The sequence below is a fragment of the Hyalella azteca genome, unplaced genomic scaffold, assembly GCF_000764305.2.
Source record: "Hyalella azteca isolate HAZT.00-mixed unplaced genomic scaffold, Hazt_2.0.2 contig13109, whole genome shotgun sequence".
Lineage (NCBI taxonomy): Eukaryota > Metazoa > Arthropoda > Malacostraca > Amphipoda > Hyalellidae > Hyalella > Hyalella azteca.
This window is the reverse complement of record NW_025943043.1, coordinates 17,629-35,523: the sequence shown is the minus strand read 5'-3', so window position 1 is coordinate 35,523 and position 17,895 is coordinate 17,629. Positions and strand designations below refer to the sequence as shown.

At 43.4% G+C, this 17,895-nt stretch overlaps 1 protein-coding gene across 2 annotated transcripts; it reads right to left on the bottom strand.

Annotated features, from left to right (window-relative positions):
- Window positions 1-5,914: 5,914 nt before the first annotated feature.
- LOC108667607 (electron transfer flavoprotein-ubiquinone oxidoreductase, mitochondrial) lies at window positions 5,915-17,895 on the bottom strand. Of its 2 annotated transcripts, XM_047883505.1 has the most exons (12): window positions 17,480-17,895; window positions 12,846-12,995; window positions 11,752-11,904; window positions 10,719-10,877; window positions 10,259-10,455; window positions 9,478-9,695; window positions 8,696-8,869; window positions 7,887-8,086; window positions 7,383-7,565; window positions 6,703-6,924; window positions 6,169-6,332; window positions 5,915-6,078 (listed from the first exon to the last, which is right to left on the bottom strand). In XM_047883505.1, exons 1-11 carry the CDS (start codon window positions 17,514-17,516, stop codon window positions 6,169-6,171), a joined length of 1,857 nt encoding a protein of 618 aa, XP_047739461.1. In that variant the 5' UTR covers window positions 17,517-17,895; the 3' UTR covers window positions 5,915-6,078. The 2 variants fall into 2 exon arrangements, with proteins under 2 accessions (XP_047739461.1, XP_018010140.1); XM_018154651.2 differs by having other exon boundaries at window positions 5,915-6,332.

The following is a 17,895-nucleotide window of genomic DNA, read 5'->3' as shown; positions in this document are numbered from 1 at the left end:
CACCACCACCACACGTCACCACCACCACACGTCACCACCACCACACGTCACCACCACCACACGTCACCACCACCACACGTCACCACCACCACACGTCACCACCACCACACGTCACCACCACCACACGTCACCACCACCACACGTCACCACCACCACACGTCACCACCACCACACGTCACCACCACCACACGTCACCACCACCACACGTCACCACCACCACACGTCACCACCACCACACGTCACCACCACCACACGTCACCACCACCACACGTCACCACCACCACACGTCACCACCACCACACGTCACCACCACCACACGTCACCACCACCACACGTCACCACCACCACACGTCACCACCACCACACGTCACCACCACCACACGTCACCACCACCACACGTCACCACCACCACACGTCACCACCACCACACGTCACCACCACCACACGTCACCACCACCACACGTCACCACCACCACACGTCACCACCACCACACGTCACCACCACTACACGTCACCACCACCACACGTCACCACCACCACACGTCACCACCACTACACGTCACCACCACCACACGTCACCACCACCACACGTCACCACCACCACACGTCACCACCACCACCATGAGTCCACTTGCCACTTCATTACATTAGCATAATGGACTCACCCCTACCCTCCTTCTCCCCTCCCCCCCTCGCCACCCACCACCTGTTGGTGACATGCTACCGCCTTACCCTCACTTGTACGCAGATGAGGGTGATGGTGAGGGTGCGTAGAGTTAGCGTAGCGTGTTCTTAGAGTGCGTAGCGTTCCTACATTGCGGTGCAGCAACGCTACGGCCGCCATTTAGCTCGATCATGGGCGCCATGTCGCTAAAATACACTAGTAGAATACACTAGTAAAATACACTTATAAATTACACTGGTAAAATACACTAATAAAATACACTTGTAAAATGCACAAGGAAAATACACTTATAAATTACACTGATAAAATACACTAGTAAAATCCACTTATAAATTACACAAGTAAAATACACTTATAAATTATACTGATAAAATTCCACTTATAAATTACATAATAAAATACAATTATAAAATGCACTAATAAAATACACTCTACATCTGTTGGCAAGCCACAGGGGCCATTACGAAACTACTCGATCAAGTCTGCATCTGATTACTTGATTTTAAAATACTTCCACATATATCGCCCTGATTGCAAAGTGCGGGCGTTTCTTTGAGCTCATGGCTTCAAAACAGTTGACATTCATTGTCAAATCAGTGAGGTGTATAATGTATGTGGTGAAAATATCATAAGTGATGGAATGATGCGAAAATGGGCTAGGGTCTTTAAAGAGCACCGCACAAACATTTATGATGAGGAACGAAACGGGAGACTTTCAGTCATTACCGATGTTCTGAATTAAGAATGGACTGTAAAGTGCAAGAGAGCAGACGATTTTTGATTTTGTCATTAGGCGAAAATTTTCCTGTTGTCCCAAAAAATGTTCTTGACGAAATTGTCTAATCGGGCGGCGAGCTTATTTGACGATGGCATACAAACGCTGGTCCCAAGATACGATAAATTATTTAACATTAATGGGAATTACCTATATAAGTAGGGTAAAGTTTGACCTATTAAGTGAATAAATTATTTATTGACAAAATTTACTTGTTTTTTAGGTCAAACCTGTCATTCCTCTTAAAGAAACCCTGGCATGAAAGGTATATTTGGGCAAATGAGTGTGGTGTGAGACTGCTGATTAGGGCAGTTTGCAGTCGATTTAAGGCTGGCCGGCCCAAGATCGCTGTAGAGGCAGATTAGAGTCTATTTAGGGTCGGCCGCCCGACCCTTGTGGCTGCAGTTTAGGGCCGATTCAAGGCCGGCCGGTCGCCCGGTAGCTGTAGAGGCAGATTAGAGTCTATTTAGGGTCGGTCGCCCGACCCTTGTGGCGGCAGTTTAGAGCCGATTCAAGGCCGGCCGCCGCGCACGGAAGCGGTCTGCCCGGTCGCTGTAGCGGCAAATTTTATGGGCGCAAATGCCAGGCCTGCGCCTGCGATTGTTTAGCGTAATTGTGGCGACGTCCTGAGGCCGGCAGGCGAGACGAGCAGACGACAGCATCAACAGACAAGACGAGCAGACGACAGCATCAACACAGACAAGACGCTGTCTCTTATACACATCTAGATGTGTATAAGAGACAGGTGTTCCACTGTTGAACAGCGATGCAACAGTTCACTGAATGTTCCGCCGTTGAACAGCGATGCAACAGTTCACTGAATGTTTCACCGTTGAACAGTGATGGAACTGTTGACTGAATGTTCCGCCGTTGAAAACCATGATTGCTAAGTTCAACATAAGGGTTTCAATATATACCGTTGAAATAAAGACCGTATTAAATATAATTTTCTTGACATGGAAGTAAGATGCTTCATCCAGAAATTGATGAAAAAAACTGTTCAATTTTATAATATGTTGAACTATGAAAACGGACGGATGTAAGTAATACATTCATTTCTCATAATAAATTTTGTTATAGACCGTACTTTAGTGAAAATGTTTGCCGCTGCCGCCATCTTCCCGCAAGTCGTGCGCCAAGTCAGGCGCTGGATCGAATTGCTCATAAAATATTCTATTTAATCAATAGTTAACTTTTGTGATAATATAATATTCTATATAAACTTTTTACCTAATGTTCTTGAGGTCTCTTGTTCATAAATAATTACTTAGTTTTTATGGGAGAGATTGAAAAATAGCCTATATGTGTTTCTGGGTGTCGAACCCGGCATTTTTATTTCACGATTCATTCGACAAGTTTTAAATTTTTTCGTTATCTATTTTAGTTTCATTTGAATTAAATTTTGGTTTCAACCTAGGATTTTCAAAGTATTTTATGACACAAGATCGAAAGTTTATATCATTTACAAGCTGAAATAGAAGTCACGTGATATTTAACTCCTTAAGCTTAGCGAAACTCGTAGCAGTGATAGCGCTGTTGTTAATATGAATTATATACTATAAAATGAAAAATTGTTCTCTAAGTGTCTGTTTATATTTCATTTCAGAGTGTTCGTTAATCTGAGAGAGAGAGTAAATGCCGTTTGCATTCGAACATTCACCATTCGGAAAGCATTTTGCCGAAGACTCTGCCACAGTCTCCCCTGGACCGTTAAAATGCGCCTCGCAGAAAACGAACCGGCAATTTTCTTCGTTAATTTACGTAGACGAAGCGAAACTGGGGCCCTGCCGTTGCGGTCATCACGGCATCCCTGCGCAGGCCAAACGTTCTTTAACTAATGACAATTGCTTCCACGACGAAAAGAAGGGCGCGGCAGCACTTCTGCTGCATCGTGACACAACCAGTGCTTGGCTGCGCGACACGGGCGCCGGTGACGAAGTGAGGCGGAGTGACAACGCGTCAGGCGCCGGCATCCGCCAGGAACACGTCCCAGGCGCCGGCACCCGCCAGGAACACGTCCCAGGCGCCGGCACCCACCAGAAACACGTCCCAGGCACCGGCATAGGCGCCGGCATCCGCCAGGAACACGTCCCAGGCGCCGGCACCCGCCAGGAACACGTCCCAGGCGCCAGCACCCACCAGGAACACATCACAGGCGCCGGTACCCGCAAGGAACACGTCCTAGGCACCGACACCCGCCAGCAACACGTTAGCCTATGGGCCTCCGCTGACGCTCAGGCGGCTTGGCACGAGGACGTCTCGCTGGGGGAGTTCGAGGAGAGCTTCTTCGGCCGTCGCCAGGTTCAGGACGAGTTTCACGGTTCCTTCGTGCAGCTCGGTTCTGTGAACCATCCTCAGCCTACAGAGGAACATAACATGGGTACAACGTCGGTGCAGGGTATAGTAGGGCATCATATGGTGGACAAAAAATGGAAACAGGGTATAGACGGGCCTCATATGGGCACTTCGGGACAGGGCATAGACGGCAACCGTGTGGACACATGGGGACAGGGTAAAGGCGGTAACCGAATGGGCACATGGAAACGGGGTATAGACGGGCGCCACACGGGCACTTGGGGACAGGGTATAGACAGGAACCAGATGAGCACAGCAAGGCTACAAGGGCACTTTAGGGAGGGGCTGTCAAGGCTCCCTAGGACGCCGCACGACGCGAGGTCTGCCAAACGAAGACAAATTGCGGATTGCGAACCATTTGATGATTACAAACCACCTGACAGTTCCAGACGTTTAGATCCAACTGATGGTTCCAGGGCATCCCACAATTTCGGCTGTGCTCCTGTTGGTGATGGTAGCAACCGTGATTTGGTAGCTGATGGTAGTCGGGGCTTGCGAGAACAAAATTCTGCTAAAGAAAATATTCGTTTTGTGCCTTCGAAGAGGCCTAATGTAAACGTCCCCTTGCTGCCAACTCCTCACGGATATCCCTCGACTAAACCAAACCCTCTTATTATGAAACCCTCTAAAGGGCTCCTGCCCACCCCCAGGAAGGGGCTGCTGCCCATCCCCAGAACTAGACGAACAATTGATCATCACCTCTGAAGGAGTAATCACTTTACCGCGCGTCATTTCTATTCATCCATTTATTGCCTTAAGACGTAGGTATGGCACCGGCTCACCGTTCAGACCAGCTTTTATATAGACTTAAAGCACTTATATAACTTTATATTTATCACTTATACAAAGGAGAGGTGGCGGTTTTTGAGGTCCTTGGTTTACCGCAGTCTTGTCGCAGCTCAGCGGGCACTAGTCCATTATTATGATAATATCATGTTATATTAGCATGTTACATGTTTAGATTACTTGGTATCGGTTTTATTGCTGATGTTTTATTGTATCTATAATATTTTTTACGTATATATATTTATTCATGCATTGTTCTTTTATTGACATTTTAGGAAAAAAGTGAGTTACAAGAAAATACTTTCTTCCCCCCCCCTGCCTTCCCTCCTCATCCCTCGGCAATACCTCCCCTAGTAGTAGTAGTAGTAGTAAAAGATTTACTAGCGCTTCAGATAGCAATCTATTTCGCGCCGGAGGTGAGGTCTTCAGCTACGTCAAAGATGTTTGGTCTCTTCCGTCTTCAAGGCTTATAGCCTGATCCATTTTAGGCGCAGGGGCTGGGCGGTAGATTCCCTGCTCATGGAGCGAGGGTCCGCTCCTACTTCATGTATCAACTCCAGCGCAAGTTTAGTGAGGCTTGGTCTAGGTGATGGCAAGGTGCGATTATAGTCTCGCTAAAGGCGGTGATGCAAGTGCATATGACCGACCGGCGGTGGCGTTACGGGGTCATGCTAAATCTCTGGCAGCAGGTTGCATTCCATCAGGTATCGTCTAAGGTTATCTCGGGCATAACCTGCATCTGTTGGGCCTGTGTTGCTGCAAAGAGTGCATCGTAGTCTTCAGATGATGGGATGTTATATGGAAATGGCTTTGCTTGGCCTATGCTATGGGCCTATTGCTATTGCTTGGCCTATTGCTGGGCTATGGAAATGGCCTCCCCTGCCTACCCTCCTCATCCCTTGGTAAATACAAACAAAACACAGCAAGAATAAAATATCATTTAATTGGGATTTATTAACATTGATAACGATCATTAGAGCGTTAATTACATGACTAATTGCGTCAACCACCCCACATTAAATATAGCTTAAACGAGACCATTAAAATAAACCCGTTTATCTTAATTGCATTGTTGGCCAGGCTACAAAATGCGTCACGGTTAAAAGGTTAAAAAATGCCCCGCCTACATGCTGTTGTAGGCTAGGCCCTACTCCCTACATGCCATTGTAGGTTGGGTCCTACATGCCGTTGTAGGCTAGGCCTACATGCCGTTGTAGGCTAGGCCCTACATGCCGTTGTAGGCTGGGCCCTACATGCCGTTGTAGGCTGGGCCTTACATGCCGTTGTAGGCTGGGATGTTGTAGGCTAGGCCCTACATGCCGTTGTAGGCTGGGCCCTACATGACGTTGTAGGCTAGGCCCTACATGCCGTTGTAGGCTGGGCCCTACATGCCGTTGTAGGCTGGGCCTTACATGCCGTTGTAGGCTGGGTCCTACATGTTGTAGGCTAGGCCCTACATGCCGTTGTAGGCTGGGCCCTACATGACGTTGTAGGCTGGGTTCTACATGTTGTAGGCTGGGCCCTACATGCCGTTGTAGGCTGGGTCCTACATGTTGTAGGCTGGGCCCTACATGCCGTTGTAGGCTGGGCCGCCTCCAGGCTCGGGCACGACCCAATTGATGTTCTGGGACGGACATTTGATGTCGCAAGTCTTGCAGTGGATGCAGTTCTGGGCGTTGATCTGTAGGCGCTCCCCATCTCCCCCCTCCGCGGGGACGAACTCGTACACGCCTGGGGAGCAGGGCTGCGTTAGGGCTTGGTTAAAGTGACATTTATAACCCCAGCGCCCTTTCAAAAGGATTCTTGTACAGAAAGTGTTCGGGTATAAGAGCTATTAATTACAGAGTTCTGAGGTACGTTTTTGTTCACGGTCATCTACAGAGGAACGTTTTCGTACTAATACTGCATTGAAAAACGTGTCATGAACTGAGCGCAAAAATGGGGGACTTGAGCCCCAAGAGGGGACTTGAGCCCCAAGAGAGGACTTGAGCCCCAAGAGAGGACTTGAGCCCCAAGAGGGGACTTAAGCCCCAAGAGGGGACTTGAGCCCCAAGAAGGGAGAGGACTTGAGCCCCAAGAGGGGCTTAAGCTCCCCACTCACCAGCAGGACAGAACCGAGCCTCAGGCCCCCCGAAGGTAGGGAGGTTGCGCAGGGTGGGGATGAGGTCGTCAGAGAGTGTGAGGTGGGGAGGCTGGTCGTGTTCATGGTTGGTGTTGGTCAGAGACACGGAGGTGAGGAGGTCGAAGCTCAGCTCCCCATCAGGCTTGGGGTACTGGATGGGGAGGCAGTCCTTGGCGGGGCGCAAGCTGTCTGCATCACGACCTGCACATATAATAAACGGCATTGTTGTGATGGTCTGTAGTGTCTACTCACGGTCTGTAGTGTCTACTCACGGTCTGTAGTGTCTACTCACGGTCTGTAGTGTCTACTCACGGTCTGTAGTGTCTACTCACGGTCTGTAGTGTCTACTCACGGTCTGTAGTGTCTACTCACGGTCTGTAGTGTCTACTCACGGTCTGTAGTGTCTACTCACGGTCTGTAGTGTCTACTCACAGTTTGTAGTGTCTAGCCATGACCTTCCATCTCCCATTGCTTCCATTAACATTGTTTCAGTCTCTTAGATTTGACCAGCATTATAAATTTTGTAATAATATCACAACACAGCAGGTATTAAAGGTATAAAATAGCGTTCCTTAATGACTATTGCAGCCATTGGTTAGCCCCCGTCATGTGGCAGACCACTCAGCATTGAGAAGACCTCATTAAGACCCTCCCCTCACCGGGGTGCTTGAGTGTCCAGGGCTCACGTCCCCCCGCCAGCATGTAGAAGACCCCCGTGTAGAGCAGCCCCCCGTACAGCCCCAGGGGGGAGTGGAAGGAGGGGCGCACGTTGCGGGCGGCGTGAAGCTCCTGCCACACCCACGACGCCCTGATGAGGGCCTCGTACTCCTGCGGGTCCACACCTGTGGGGGGCAAGGGGGTGTTATGGGGGTGTCTACACCTGTGGGGGGCTGAAGGATTTGAAGGAAAGAGGTAAAAAATCAGAACCTGGCGCCCGCATTACATACCATTTCCAGCACGCGTGTAGGCATCAGTACCACTTCAGTACCTTCAAGTACTAGGAACTGGTCCCACAGTCCCAACTCACTGGTCCTCAGACCCAGCCACTTACAGGTCCCCTCTTTCCCCACTCCCCTATCATTGGTCCCCACTGCCCCACTCACTGGTCCCCTGGTCGCCACTGCCCCACTCACTGGTCCCCTGGTCGCCACTGCCCCACTCACTAGTCCCCTGGTCGCCACTGAGCCTCCCGAAGACGGCCTCAGCGGCGAGCATGGCGCTCTTCATGGCGGTGTGCGTCCCCTTGATCTTGGGGACGTTCATGAAGCCTGGGGAGCACCCCACCAGGCATCCCCCAGGGAATGTCAGCTTGGGGAGGGACTGCAGGCCTCCCTCGTTCAGGGCCCGGGCCCCGTACTGCACCCTGAGGGGAGATGGGGCCATTTGTAGCACATCCTTCTTCTTGTGGTTAAAGAAATGGTCCGAAAATCAAGATAACATCCCTTTAAATAATTCTAGAGGTAATAATTTATTTAAATTACCAGGTACGGTACTGCTTTAAATCTTACACTTTAATTATTATTGATTATGCGCATACTGTTTGAATACATTAATTGTTTACCGCGTGTCAACATTATCTGATAATTGATCAATAATTTGTCGCCACTTGATGCATGCCAATAGATGAGATAAAAAATAACTCACAAAAGTGTAGGTACCTATACATTCATACTTTATCAAAAAGTAGACAAAGCAGTAAATAACGATAATTTTTTAAAGTTCATGACTAGATGAGGTTAAAAGCCTGTCGTGCCGCGGGTTAAATCAAGCGCTTCAACCTGCCACTCTCATGAAGACTTACAATGCCACAAATAATATTAATACTTATTACTATAATTCGTGGCATTAATTAATAATATAAAATATAATTATTTTTTATTAAATTAATCATTATTAGTAACATTAAATTGTTAATATAATATATAATTATACTAATCATTATATTAATAATAACAATTTATATTATTTTGACCTGGTGCCGCCCCTGAGGGTGGGGGCGATGCTGGGGTGATGTTTGAACCTCTGCAGCTCCTTGAAGGGGCTGAGGTAGGGGTTGCGGTAGTCCAACCCCATCACCAACCCCAGGGCCACCAGCCGCTCACCCCCGTCCTCCAGGTGGTAGAGGAACGAACCCCCGTACGTGTGTCTGGTGGTGGGGGGTGGGTTAGAGAGGGGAGTGGGGGCACATGAGTTAGAGAGGGGAGGGAGGGGCATAACGAACCCCCGTACGTGTGTCTGGTGGGGGGAGTGGGTTAGAGAGGGGAGTGGGGGTGAATAGAGGGGAGGTTGAGTAAGGAGACGCGGAATCAATCAATGTTAATTAATTCTCCAATAATTGTTCAGTGAACATAATTAAGACATCTCCAATAATTGTTCGATAAGCATAATTAAGACAATAGATCTAATTCAACATAAGGACGCCCACCATTGCAGGGGACGAGACTATAGAGAAGGTGTGTAGCGTTCCATATAAAGTGTAGTAAATATAATATATATTTTTTACCAGGGATATAACTATAAATGTGATTAGGATAATGGATATAGTCAACAAAACAAATGTTTTATTGGACATAGTCAATGACAAATAAAAGATTCCAGTACCTATGCTTGGGGGAACAAGTCTTCAATGTAATGGTAAAAATAATGTCCAAAATCTTTTATGAATTAGATCATGGAAATTATGATGGCAGATCTCATAGAAAATAACAAAGCAGTAACACAAATAAGAGTCGGGAGGTCTGTTGTAGTACTCACCTGTCGAGGGGCCAGCCGACGGTGTGCTCGATGGTACCAGGCTTGTGGTTGCCCTCTGGTACCTGCCAGAGCTCCTTGAGGCCGATGCCATATGTCTGTGGCTGGCACTTGTCCCTGAGGTTGTACTTCTGGTAAAGCTGCTTGGCCAGATGGCCGTGACAGCCCTCAGCAAAGATGGTGCACTTCGCATGGAACTCCATGCCCCTTTGGAACGCCGCCTGTGGAGACACGTGACATCAGTGCTCTGGAAGGACTAACACGCAGCATAATAATAATACGCTTGTACAAAAATGTTTGTAAGAAACGTGTAGTTGGACGAAATTTAACCAAGTTTACATTATCATGCCAATGCATAATAATGCATTTGTAAATCAAATACATGCGTTTAATTGCAACATGCAAGAAATTGCACTGCGGTATGAGAGATTCAAAACAAACTCAGAAACCCGGTATAAGAACTCGTGCGTCAGTAATTTACAGCGCAAAGTGTATGAATATCCTTCATCACATACCCACCTTAGGGGAGCCGTCCTTAGCACCCACCTTAGGGGAGCCGTCGTTAGCACCCACCTTAGGGGAGCCGTTCACCTACCTTCGGGGAGCCGTCCTTAGCACCCACCTTAGGGGAGCCGTCCTTAGCACCCACCTTAGGGGAGCCGTCCTTAGCACCCACCTTAGGGGAGCCGTCCTTAGCACCCACTTTAGGGGAGCCGTCCTTAGCACCCACCTTAGGGGAGCCGTCCTTAGCACCCACCTTAGGGGCGCCGTCCTTAGCACCCACCTTAGGGGCGCCGTCCTTAGCTATCCCTGCGTCGGCAGTAGCGACGCCCTTAAGAGAACCGTCGTCGTGGTAGAGAAGCTCTGCTGCAGGCTGCCCCGGGTACACCTCCACCCCAAGCTCCTCTGCCTGCGCCCCCAGCCATGCCACCACGTGACCCAAGCGAACAATGTGGTTGCCCACGTTGTACATGGGCATGCCTGCAGGTCGTGGCAGGTTAATGAGTGACACGAAAATGTGATGTATGCCTGCAGGTCGTGGCAGGTTAATGAGCGACACAAAAATGTGATGCATGCCTGCAGGTCGTGGCAGGTTAATGAGTGACACAAAAATGTGATGTAGATGCCTAATTTGTGCATGGGAGCACATACAAGTTGCCAATGATTACATCCCAAATGGCCATGACGAATTCACTAGAACAATTGCAGACATTAGGAAGGTTACTCTAGAAGCATAGGCTCACCAGGAAGGATGGGTATGGGTATTCTGCCAGTTTCAGTGAGTAAAGCAAATTTGTCGTGGGTGACAGGGTTGTGGATGGGGGCGCCTCGATCTCGCCAGTCAGGGATCAGCTCGTCCAAGGCTCGTGTCTCCAGACAAGCACCAGATAATGTGTGTTGGCCTGTAAATTATTGTATAGATGTGGTATACAATACAATGATGATTTATTGTACATGACAAGGAAAATTATCTATTTTATCAAATGACGCTAGCAAGAGATGAAACAGAAATCAGATGTACGTATTGTATTAATCTCACTATAATAATCATTAATTCTTGCTAGCATTTAATGCCATTCATCAAAAAGAATTTCCTCTTAACACTTGACTGACTTTTCAGTTCACAATAGGAATAACAGCACCCTCCACATTGGTTATTTAATAACAGGGCATCAGTTCAGAAAACTAGCAAACAAATTTGCATCATATAAATCAAGCTGTTCTGCTACAAACAACAGCCATACAATCTTGTCACTAAATTCTTGATAAACATTCAAAGATTTGATTCATGGATAAAAATGACAGCAGCAGTCCCCCAATGCAATGACCAGCTATATTTGTGCTCCAGAGTAATCATTGAGATAAATAAATACTTAATTGCAAGCAAAAGGGATCCCCAGGCTGCCTGCATACCTGGTTTAGAACGAGAGAAGAATCTTGATATTCATCAAGATAATTACTCATTACGACATGATTTAGGATACATCTACTTGAAAAGTCATAAATAATTTGAGGTCACCGTAAGACAGAATTTGATAAATAAATAAATAAATAATATAAATAATTTGAGATCACCTGTAAGACAGAATTTGATAAATACATAAATAATATAAATAATTTGAGGTCACCTGTAAGACAGAATTTGATAAATACGTACATAAATAATATAAATAATTTGATATCATCTGTAAGACAGAATTTGATAAATAAATAATATAAATAATTTGAGATCACCTGTAAGACAGAATTGAGATCAAAATTTGCAAAGTCCCTCACCAATCTCAGTAGCCTTCTCAAGCACCACAATGGTGAGCTCTTTTTCAGCCTGCTGCGCCAGCTGTGCTAGACGAATGGCAGCGGACATGCCGGCGGGGCCACCTCCAACAATCACCACGTCCGCAGAGTATGTTTCTCGCTCCATCGAGATTTCTGCTCATGGCATGAAAATGCAACATAATCACTAAAATTTTAGGACATTGAGTCAGATGTGAAGACAAAAAATTAAAACAGATGAACCCTTGCTTTGGTTTGTTAGGTATGTAATATTACACAGAGAAATTAATTGTTATGTGCAATTCAATTATGTTAATAAGGTAAAAACTATGACAAAGATGAGTGATGTTAGATGAGTGACCTCATGATGGATTACTGGTAGGGTACAGTTACATAGGTACTGGTATATAGATATATGTGTACAGTTAATAACCAGAGAAATGAGAGAATGCAATATAATTTTTTCATTATTTAATATTATTAAAAATTTTTTTATTTTCGAACTCTGCCTTCCGATCTACCAGTGTCATCCAAAGAATTGTTCGACTCCTTTAAAATTATCATGCATTCTCTGGTCATTAATTGTACACATTTAAACAAGAAAATTTTGCCATCTTGTAATAAAATATTGATAGGTATATACATAGAACAATGAATCTGTCCATTTATACATTTCCTTGTATGGAAGCACTAGAAATCTTGTAACTATCCATTAAATGCCCATAACTTAAAGAAATTAATATAGTAATATAGAGTTCAGACCTCATGTGTGATATCAGAGGTCCATTCTTAGACAACTATTTCAAAGTAACATAAAATTTTGGAAAAACACAATAAGATCCATTGCATTGATAAATGTAATGTTCATTAGGAAAGATCCATTATGTAAATCCATAAATATAAATGGAATGTTCATTAGGATAAAATACTTAAAAAAATGATTGTATCTGAAATTGTTAGGCGAAAATAGCCTGCATGCCGAATTTTAGATCTCATGAGCAATCAGAAGTGGGCTAATTTTTGTTGTCAATGTTAACAACAAACAAACAAACACAAAGCTGAGTAAAGAAAAACGTGTTAAAAATAGGGAGACTAACCTGCCCATCTTGGGTCGTGCTCACGGGGATGGCGTGTGTAGTGAGTGGTGATCCGAGGCTGCACCACAGTGCTACAAGGACGCAAGACTGAAGCACCTAATCTTCTTACTTGGTTGAGGCTGAAGCTACATTTCTGCGGATGCAACCGCCCTGCATGATATAATACAAATGAGATGCATACATTGAGACATATATACATAAAGGACAGAAGAATCAGCAAAATTCTAACTTTATCTTCAAGATTGAACTCTCAAATTACTTCTAAAATCATTTCAAGGTTCTGATAAATCCAGTATTTTGGAGAGCTTGTCTCAGGCCAATTTGAAAAATCATGCAGCAGTTTCCTAAAATTGTGAGTAAAAACAGGCGATTTTTTTATCACTGAAAAATTTGGGAAAAGGCTATAGAAGCAATGAAATTATCCAGATTCATGGGTTTTTTGTTGCATTCACGGATGACTTCTGCCCGATTTTCCACTTTAGGTCTCAGGTGGTTCCTTTGCTGTCCAGACTAGAGATAACAAGTGAGATAGTAGACTATTTTACTGTCAATAAATACAATAATAAATTTAAAATAATAGGTAGAATTGTTTGAAAATCTTAGATAAATAAAATGGCATCACAGATTATTAAAAAAAATTGCAGACAAAATTTGCTATTTTTCTCAAATTTTACAAAAGATATTAGTCAAGGGTCATAGAAACCTGTGAATTGGACTCCGAGCATCCAAAGTGGATGCTTGGGGACTGGAGAATGTGAACTGCAGTAGTAACTGCATTTCTGGTACGTATTCTAGAAGCAGAAATCTGTCAGAATAGCTGCAGAGCTCTGAAATTTTGAGAGTGTGCATCTAGGAACTATAATCTTGCTATTCTATCATCTTTCATTACTGGCCTGACACAATTTCAATGTTACTCTCTAGCATCAAGTGGTACCTTTTTCAAAACTCAGCCAAGCAAGTAGACAATAGAAATTTCTCAAAATGCAAGATGGTATTGTGATTGTCACAGTTTTAAGTTTTTTCACTTCTTTCCAAAGATATGCCAATCAAATTAATCTACGTTTGGCTAGACTTTTGAAATTAAATATCTTACTGCATGCCAAGCGTGGAAAACATTTACCTTTAAGGCCACAACTAGAGGTTTCCTGCCATTTCCGGAACAGCAAGATTTCCGCCAGATGAATTACCTCCTATCCAATTGTTAACAAAAGTGCATGATTGGGCTGCGAGATTCCAAATGTATTAAAAATTTGTCACGTTGCAGCCACGAGATTTCAGAAACAAGTAGGAAAATTCCAATCCTGAACTGTGCACACCAAAGCAGGAGGTGGCTGTTTGCCAATGCTGTCAATTATGGGCAGTTTTTGCACATACCTAGGGTAAACACACCATATTCCAACACATTAAGGACATACCAAGAAATGAATGGCTATAAAAAGATCACCGTATGTGCAACTCAAGTTCCGATTGCTTTACGTCACTCTCAAAATACCACACTACGCGCCAGCAACAATGAAACGTCACAACTGTTTATTATTAATTTATTTATAAAAATTGATTTAAAAGCCTCTTGAATTCAAATCTACAAAATCCCTGAATTCTGACACTGTGTGACTAAATTTGGCATATTGTAAGACTAATTCCAACAGGCAACAGCACTTCAAACTCTTACTAATTCGTAATTCCAACACCCTGAGTTGGAATTCCAATGCCCTGTGTGAGCTGTATCAGAATACAACACAGCTCGGAATGAGCTTGATTAAATAAAAAAAATTTAATTTTAACTAAGCTTTTAATTAAGAGCTATTAAGCATTTAAATAAGAAAATTTTAATTTTTGAACACAGCTCAGAACGAGCTGTGTGTGTCAAATTCCAAGCTGTGTCGGAATTAATTTTTATGTGTCTAAAACCGTCTCTTAACACGTTGACTACGATTGCTTCATCTTGTACAATTATTTCATTTTTTGTACTTTTTTTAAACAGGCCTGGTTGCCAGACGGCCATTTTTTCCGGACAAATTCCGTGATTTAGTTTTTCCCAATTGCGTTGGCCGGCTAAAATTTATGATAGGGGTACTTCCTAATTAAATTTTAAATACTGCAAAAAGAAAATAAATGGAATTTTTATAGCGGAACCTACAAATAAACTAGTATACATTGAATTATCGGCCTTTTTTGGCCTTTTTTGTTCTCGGATTTGGCCAATTTTAGGAAAATATATATTGAATTATCGGCCTTTTTTGGCCTTTTTTGTTCTCGGATTTGCCCGATTTTAGGCAACCTGAATTATGTACCACAACCTCCTGGAGAAATACATTTCGTGGTACGCATATGTACCAATATGTAGTCAACGTGTTAACTTATCATCTATTAATTTATTTACCACTTAAAATCAGCAAATACAAGTATACTTAGAGGATTCCTAATATATTCACAGACTTATTCAAAAGTCTCAAACCATAATATTCTTTCTACTGCTACACAAACAGTTTATCACTATTTGGCAGAGCAAGGTCAACTATCAACTTTGACACGTGTTCCAATGTTCTCACCCACTGTGCAGAGAGTGAACGAAGATTTAAAGACCTACGGTGACGCATTATCGGCAAAATTTTCGCCTTCAGAAGATCTTGCCAACACATTTAGATTGAAATTCTTGCATTTAATATATTTCTCAGTCTTCAGCCAACTATTTAGAAAAAAAGTAAGGTTTCCGGTACGTTGGATGGATTACGATGCAGCGAAGCTTGTCCGGAAATCAGTTGCTGCGACGCTTTGGGCTTAAAAATCCATATATTGCCAACGCTGCATCCACCCTCTGCATAGTGGGTTCTCACTAGTTGACTTGGATTTTTGCTCTGAGAATCTAACATTTTCCCGCCAGACCCAGTGTTGTGCGGGAATCTGGCGCACAATAGTATGACGTCACTATTTTAACCATCTACGCATGCGTGGAAGTAAGACAAAGCTTAATATAAACGAATAAGTTGAGAAGTGATGGAATTACCCACAATGTTGGAAGATGGTGTGTTTACTGTTTACCCTAATATAAAAGTAGACCAGTAAAGTATCATGGTTACAGCAATTTCATAGATAAGAAATAAGTTTAAATCTTAGTAGGGTAAACGCGGTATATTCCGAAACATTAAGGATGCATCGAGAAATGAAAACCTATAAAAAAATAACCGTATGTGTTACTTGAGTTCTGTTTGCTTTATGTGACTTGCAAAACACTGTACTACGTGCCAGCAACAATGAAACGTCACAAAATGTTGCCATATTTATTTAAAAGCCTTTAGAATGCAAACTTACCAAATCCCTATATTCCGACACTGAGTGTGGCCATGGTGGCAATCCATAGGTTATTCAAAAGAACCTGTTCTTATGTCATTTTGAACCGATCAACGCTTCTTTACGGACCGATCGTAAAACATCAGCCGGACCGGGCGATGCTCTTGCAAACGCATAAGTACTCACAATAATTCCCTGCCACCATGAGTGTGGCAATATTTGGCACGTGGTGAGGCATATTCCGTCCGCGCTTCAAATTCTACTGATACGTAATGCCATCATCCACGTGTTCGAATTCCGTTTGCTGTGTGAGCTATATTGGAATACAACACAGCTTTGAATTAGAACACTAATGATTAATGAATATTGAACACTACTTAATTACGCTTTTAATTAACAACTATTAAGCTTTTAATTAAGCAAATTTTAATTTTTGTACATAGCTTGGAACGATCTGTGTGTGTGTCCAATTCAAGTTGTGACAGAATTAGTTTTCATGTGTCTAAATCCATTTCTCAACTTAATCATCCATTAATTTATTTACCACTTGAAATCGGCTAATACATGTATACCTACTTAAAGGATTCCTAATATATTCACAGACGTATTTAAAAGTCTCAAACCATAATATTCTTCCTATACAAACAGTTAGCCTATTTACTACTTGGTAGAGCAAGGTCAACTGTCAAATTTGACACATTTTTTGATGATCTCACTGGGTAGCGTGCATTGTCTCTCTTTGGATATCAATATTTTCCCGCTAGATGGCCAAGACCTAGTGTTTTGGCATTAGTTAAACGCGCAAATGTATGACGTTACCATTTCAACCATCAACAAACACATGGAACTAAAAGTCTAAAAACAAAGCTTAATATAAAGGAAAAACTAGAGAGGTGACAGAATTACCCATGATGCCGGAATATACCACGTTTACCCTAGATGAGGAAATTAAAAATGGACTGATTCCAAAAAATGTGTGATTTTTCACTATGACCACTGTGCCACCATTAGGCAAGATAAAACTACTAGTACTATGCTAGGCTTATGTTATGCCTATGGTCTTATTGGTCTATAGATATGGTCAATTTTATCCATTTCAATCACTTTAATGTACACACCTAACACCTTGCCAAATGTATTTAGTAATAAGTCTATGAGTATGAAATGATGCATTTTATCTCAGATTTTCAATAATCACCTCTGAAATGACCTTTATTTACCCACAAATAGCCTATTGGAAAATTCTGCCTAGCTAATATTTCAGATAGCTAGGTTCAAGACTCAAAGCAAGATGGTCAATTTGCTTAATTTGTTGGGAAGTACAATGATATTCCTTCACTTACCAAAGAAGAGAAGTTTTCTTACAGCTATGGCAGACATTCTTTTAAACTTCTTGCTAACCACTAAGAAAGCCCTTTTACAGCTAGGCTTAGTTGGATGAGTAGTCAGGTTCGGCAGTCGTAGTTAGCCAACTAGGCCTAAGCCTAACTTGATAGATAAATAAGTAATCAGTATTCAGTAATGCTAAATTATCATCCTGATTATTCCTGAAGATGACTATAAATCACCATAAATATTAGCAAAGCTGTAGAATGATAAAATCCAAGCAAAATTTAATTTATTTGCATCATTTTTCCATAAAAATTATTAACGTATTCACGAAGACGTGCACGATTACTGTGATATCGGTCACACTTGAAAGCTGAAGGCGCTGAACCTGAAGTGCAGAACACGTGGCGAACAATGGATCGATCAAATG

Coding starts and splice junctions, on each gene's coding strand:
- LOC108667607 (XM_018154651.2), bottom strand. CDS start 17,516: ATGTCTGCCATAGCTGTAAGAAAACTTCTCTTCTTTG. Junction 11,905..12,845: donor GCACGACCCAAGATGGGCAG/GTTAGTCTCCCT, acceptor TGCCATGAGCAG/AAATCTCGATGGAGCGAGAA. Junction 10,456..10,718: donor ACCCATACCCATCCTTCCTG/GTGAGCCTATGC, acceptor CACGACCTGCAG/GCATGCCCATGTACAACGTG.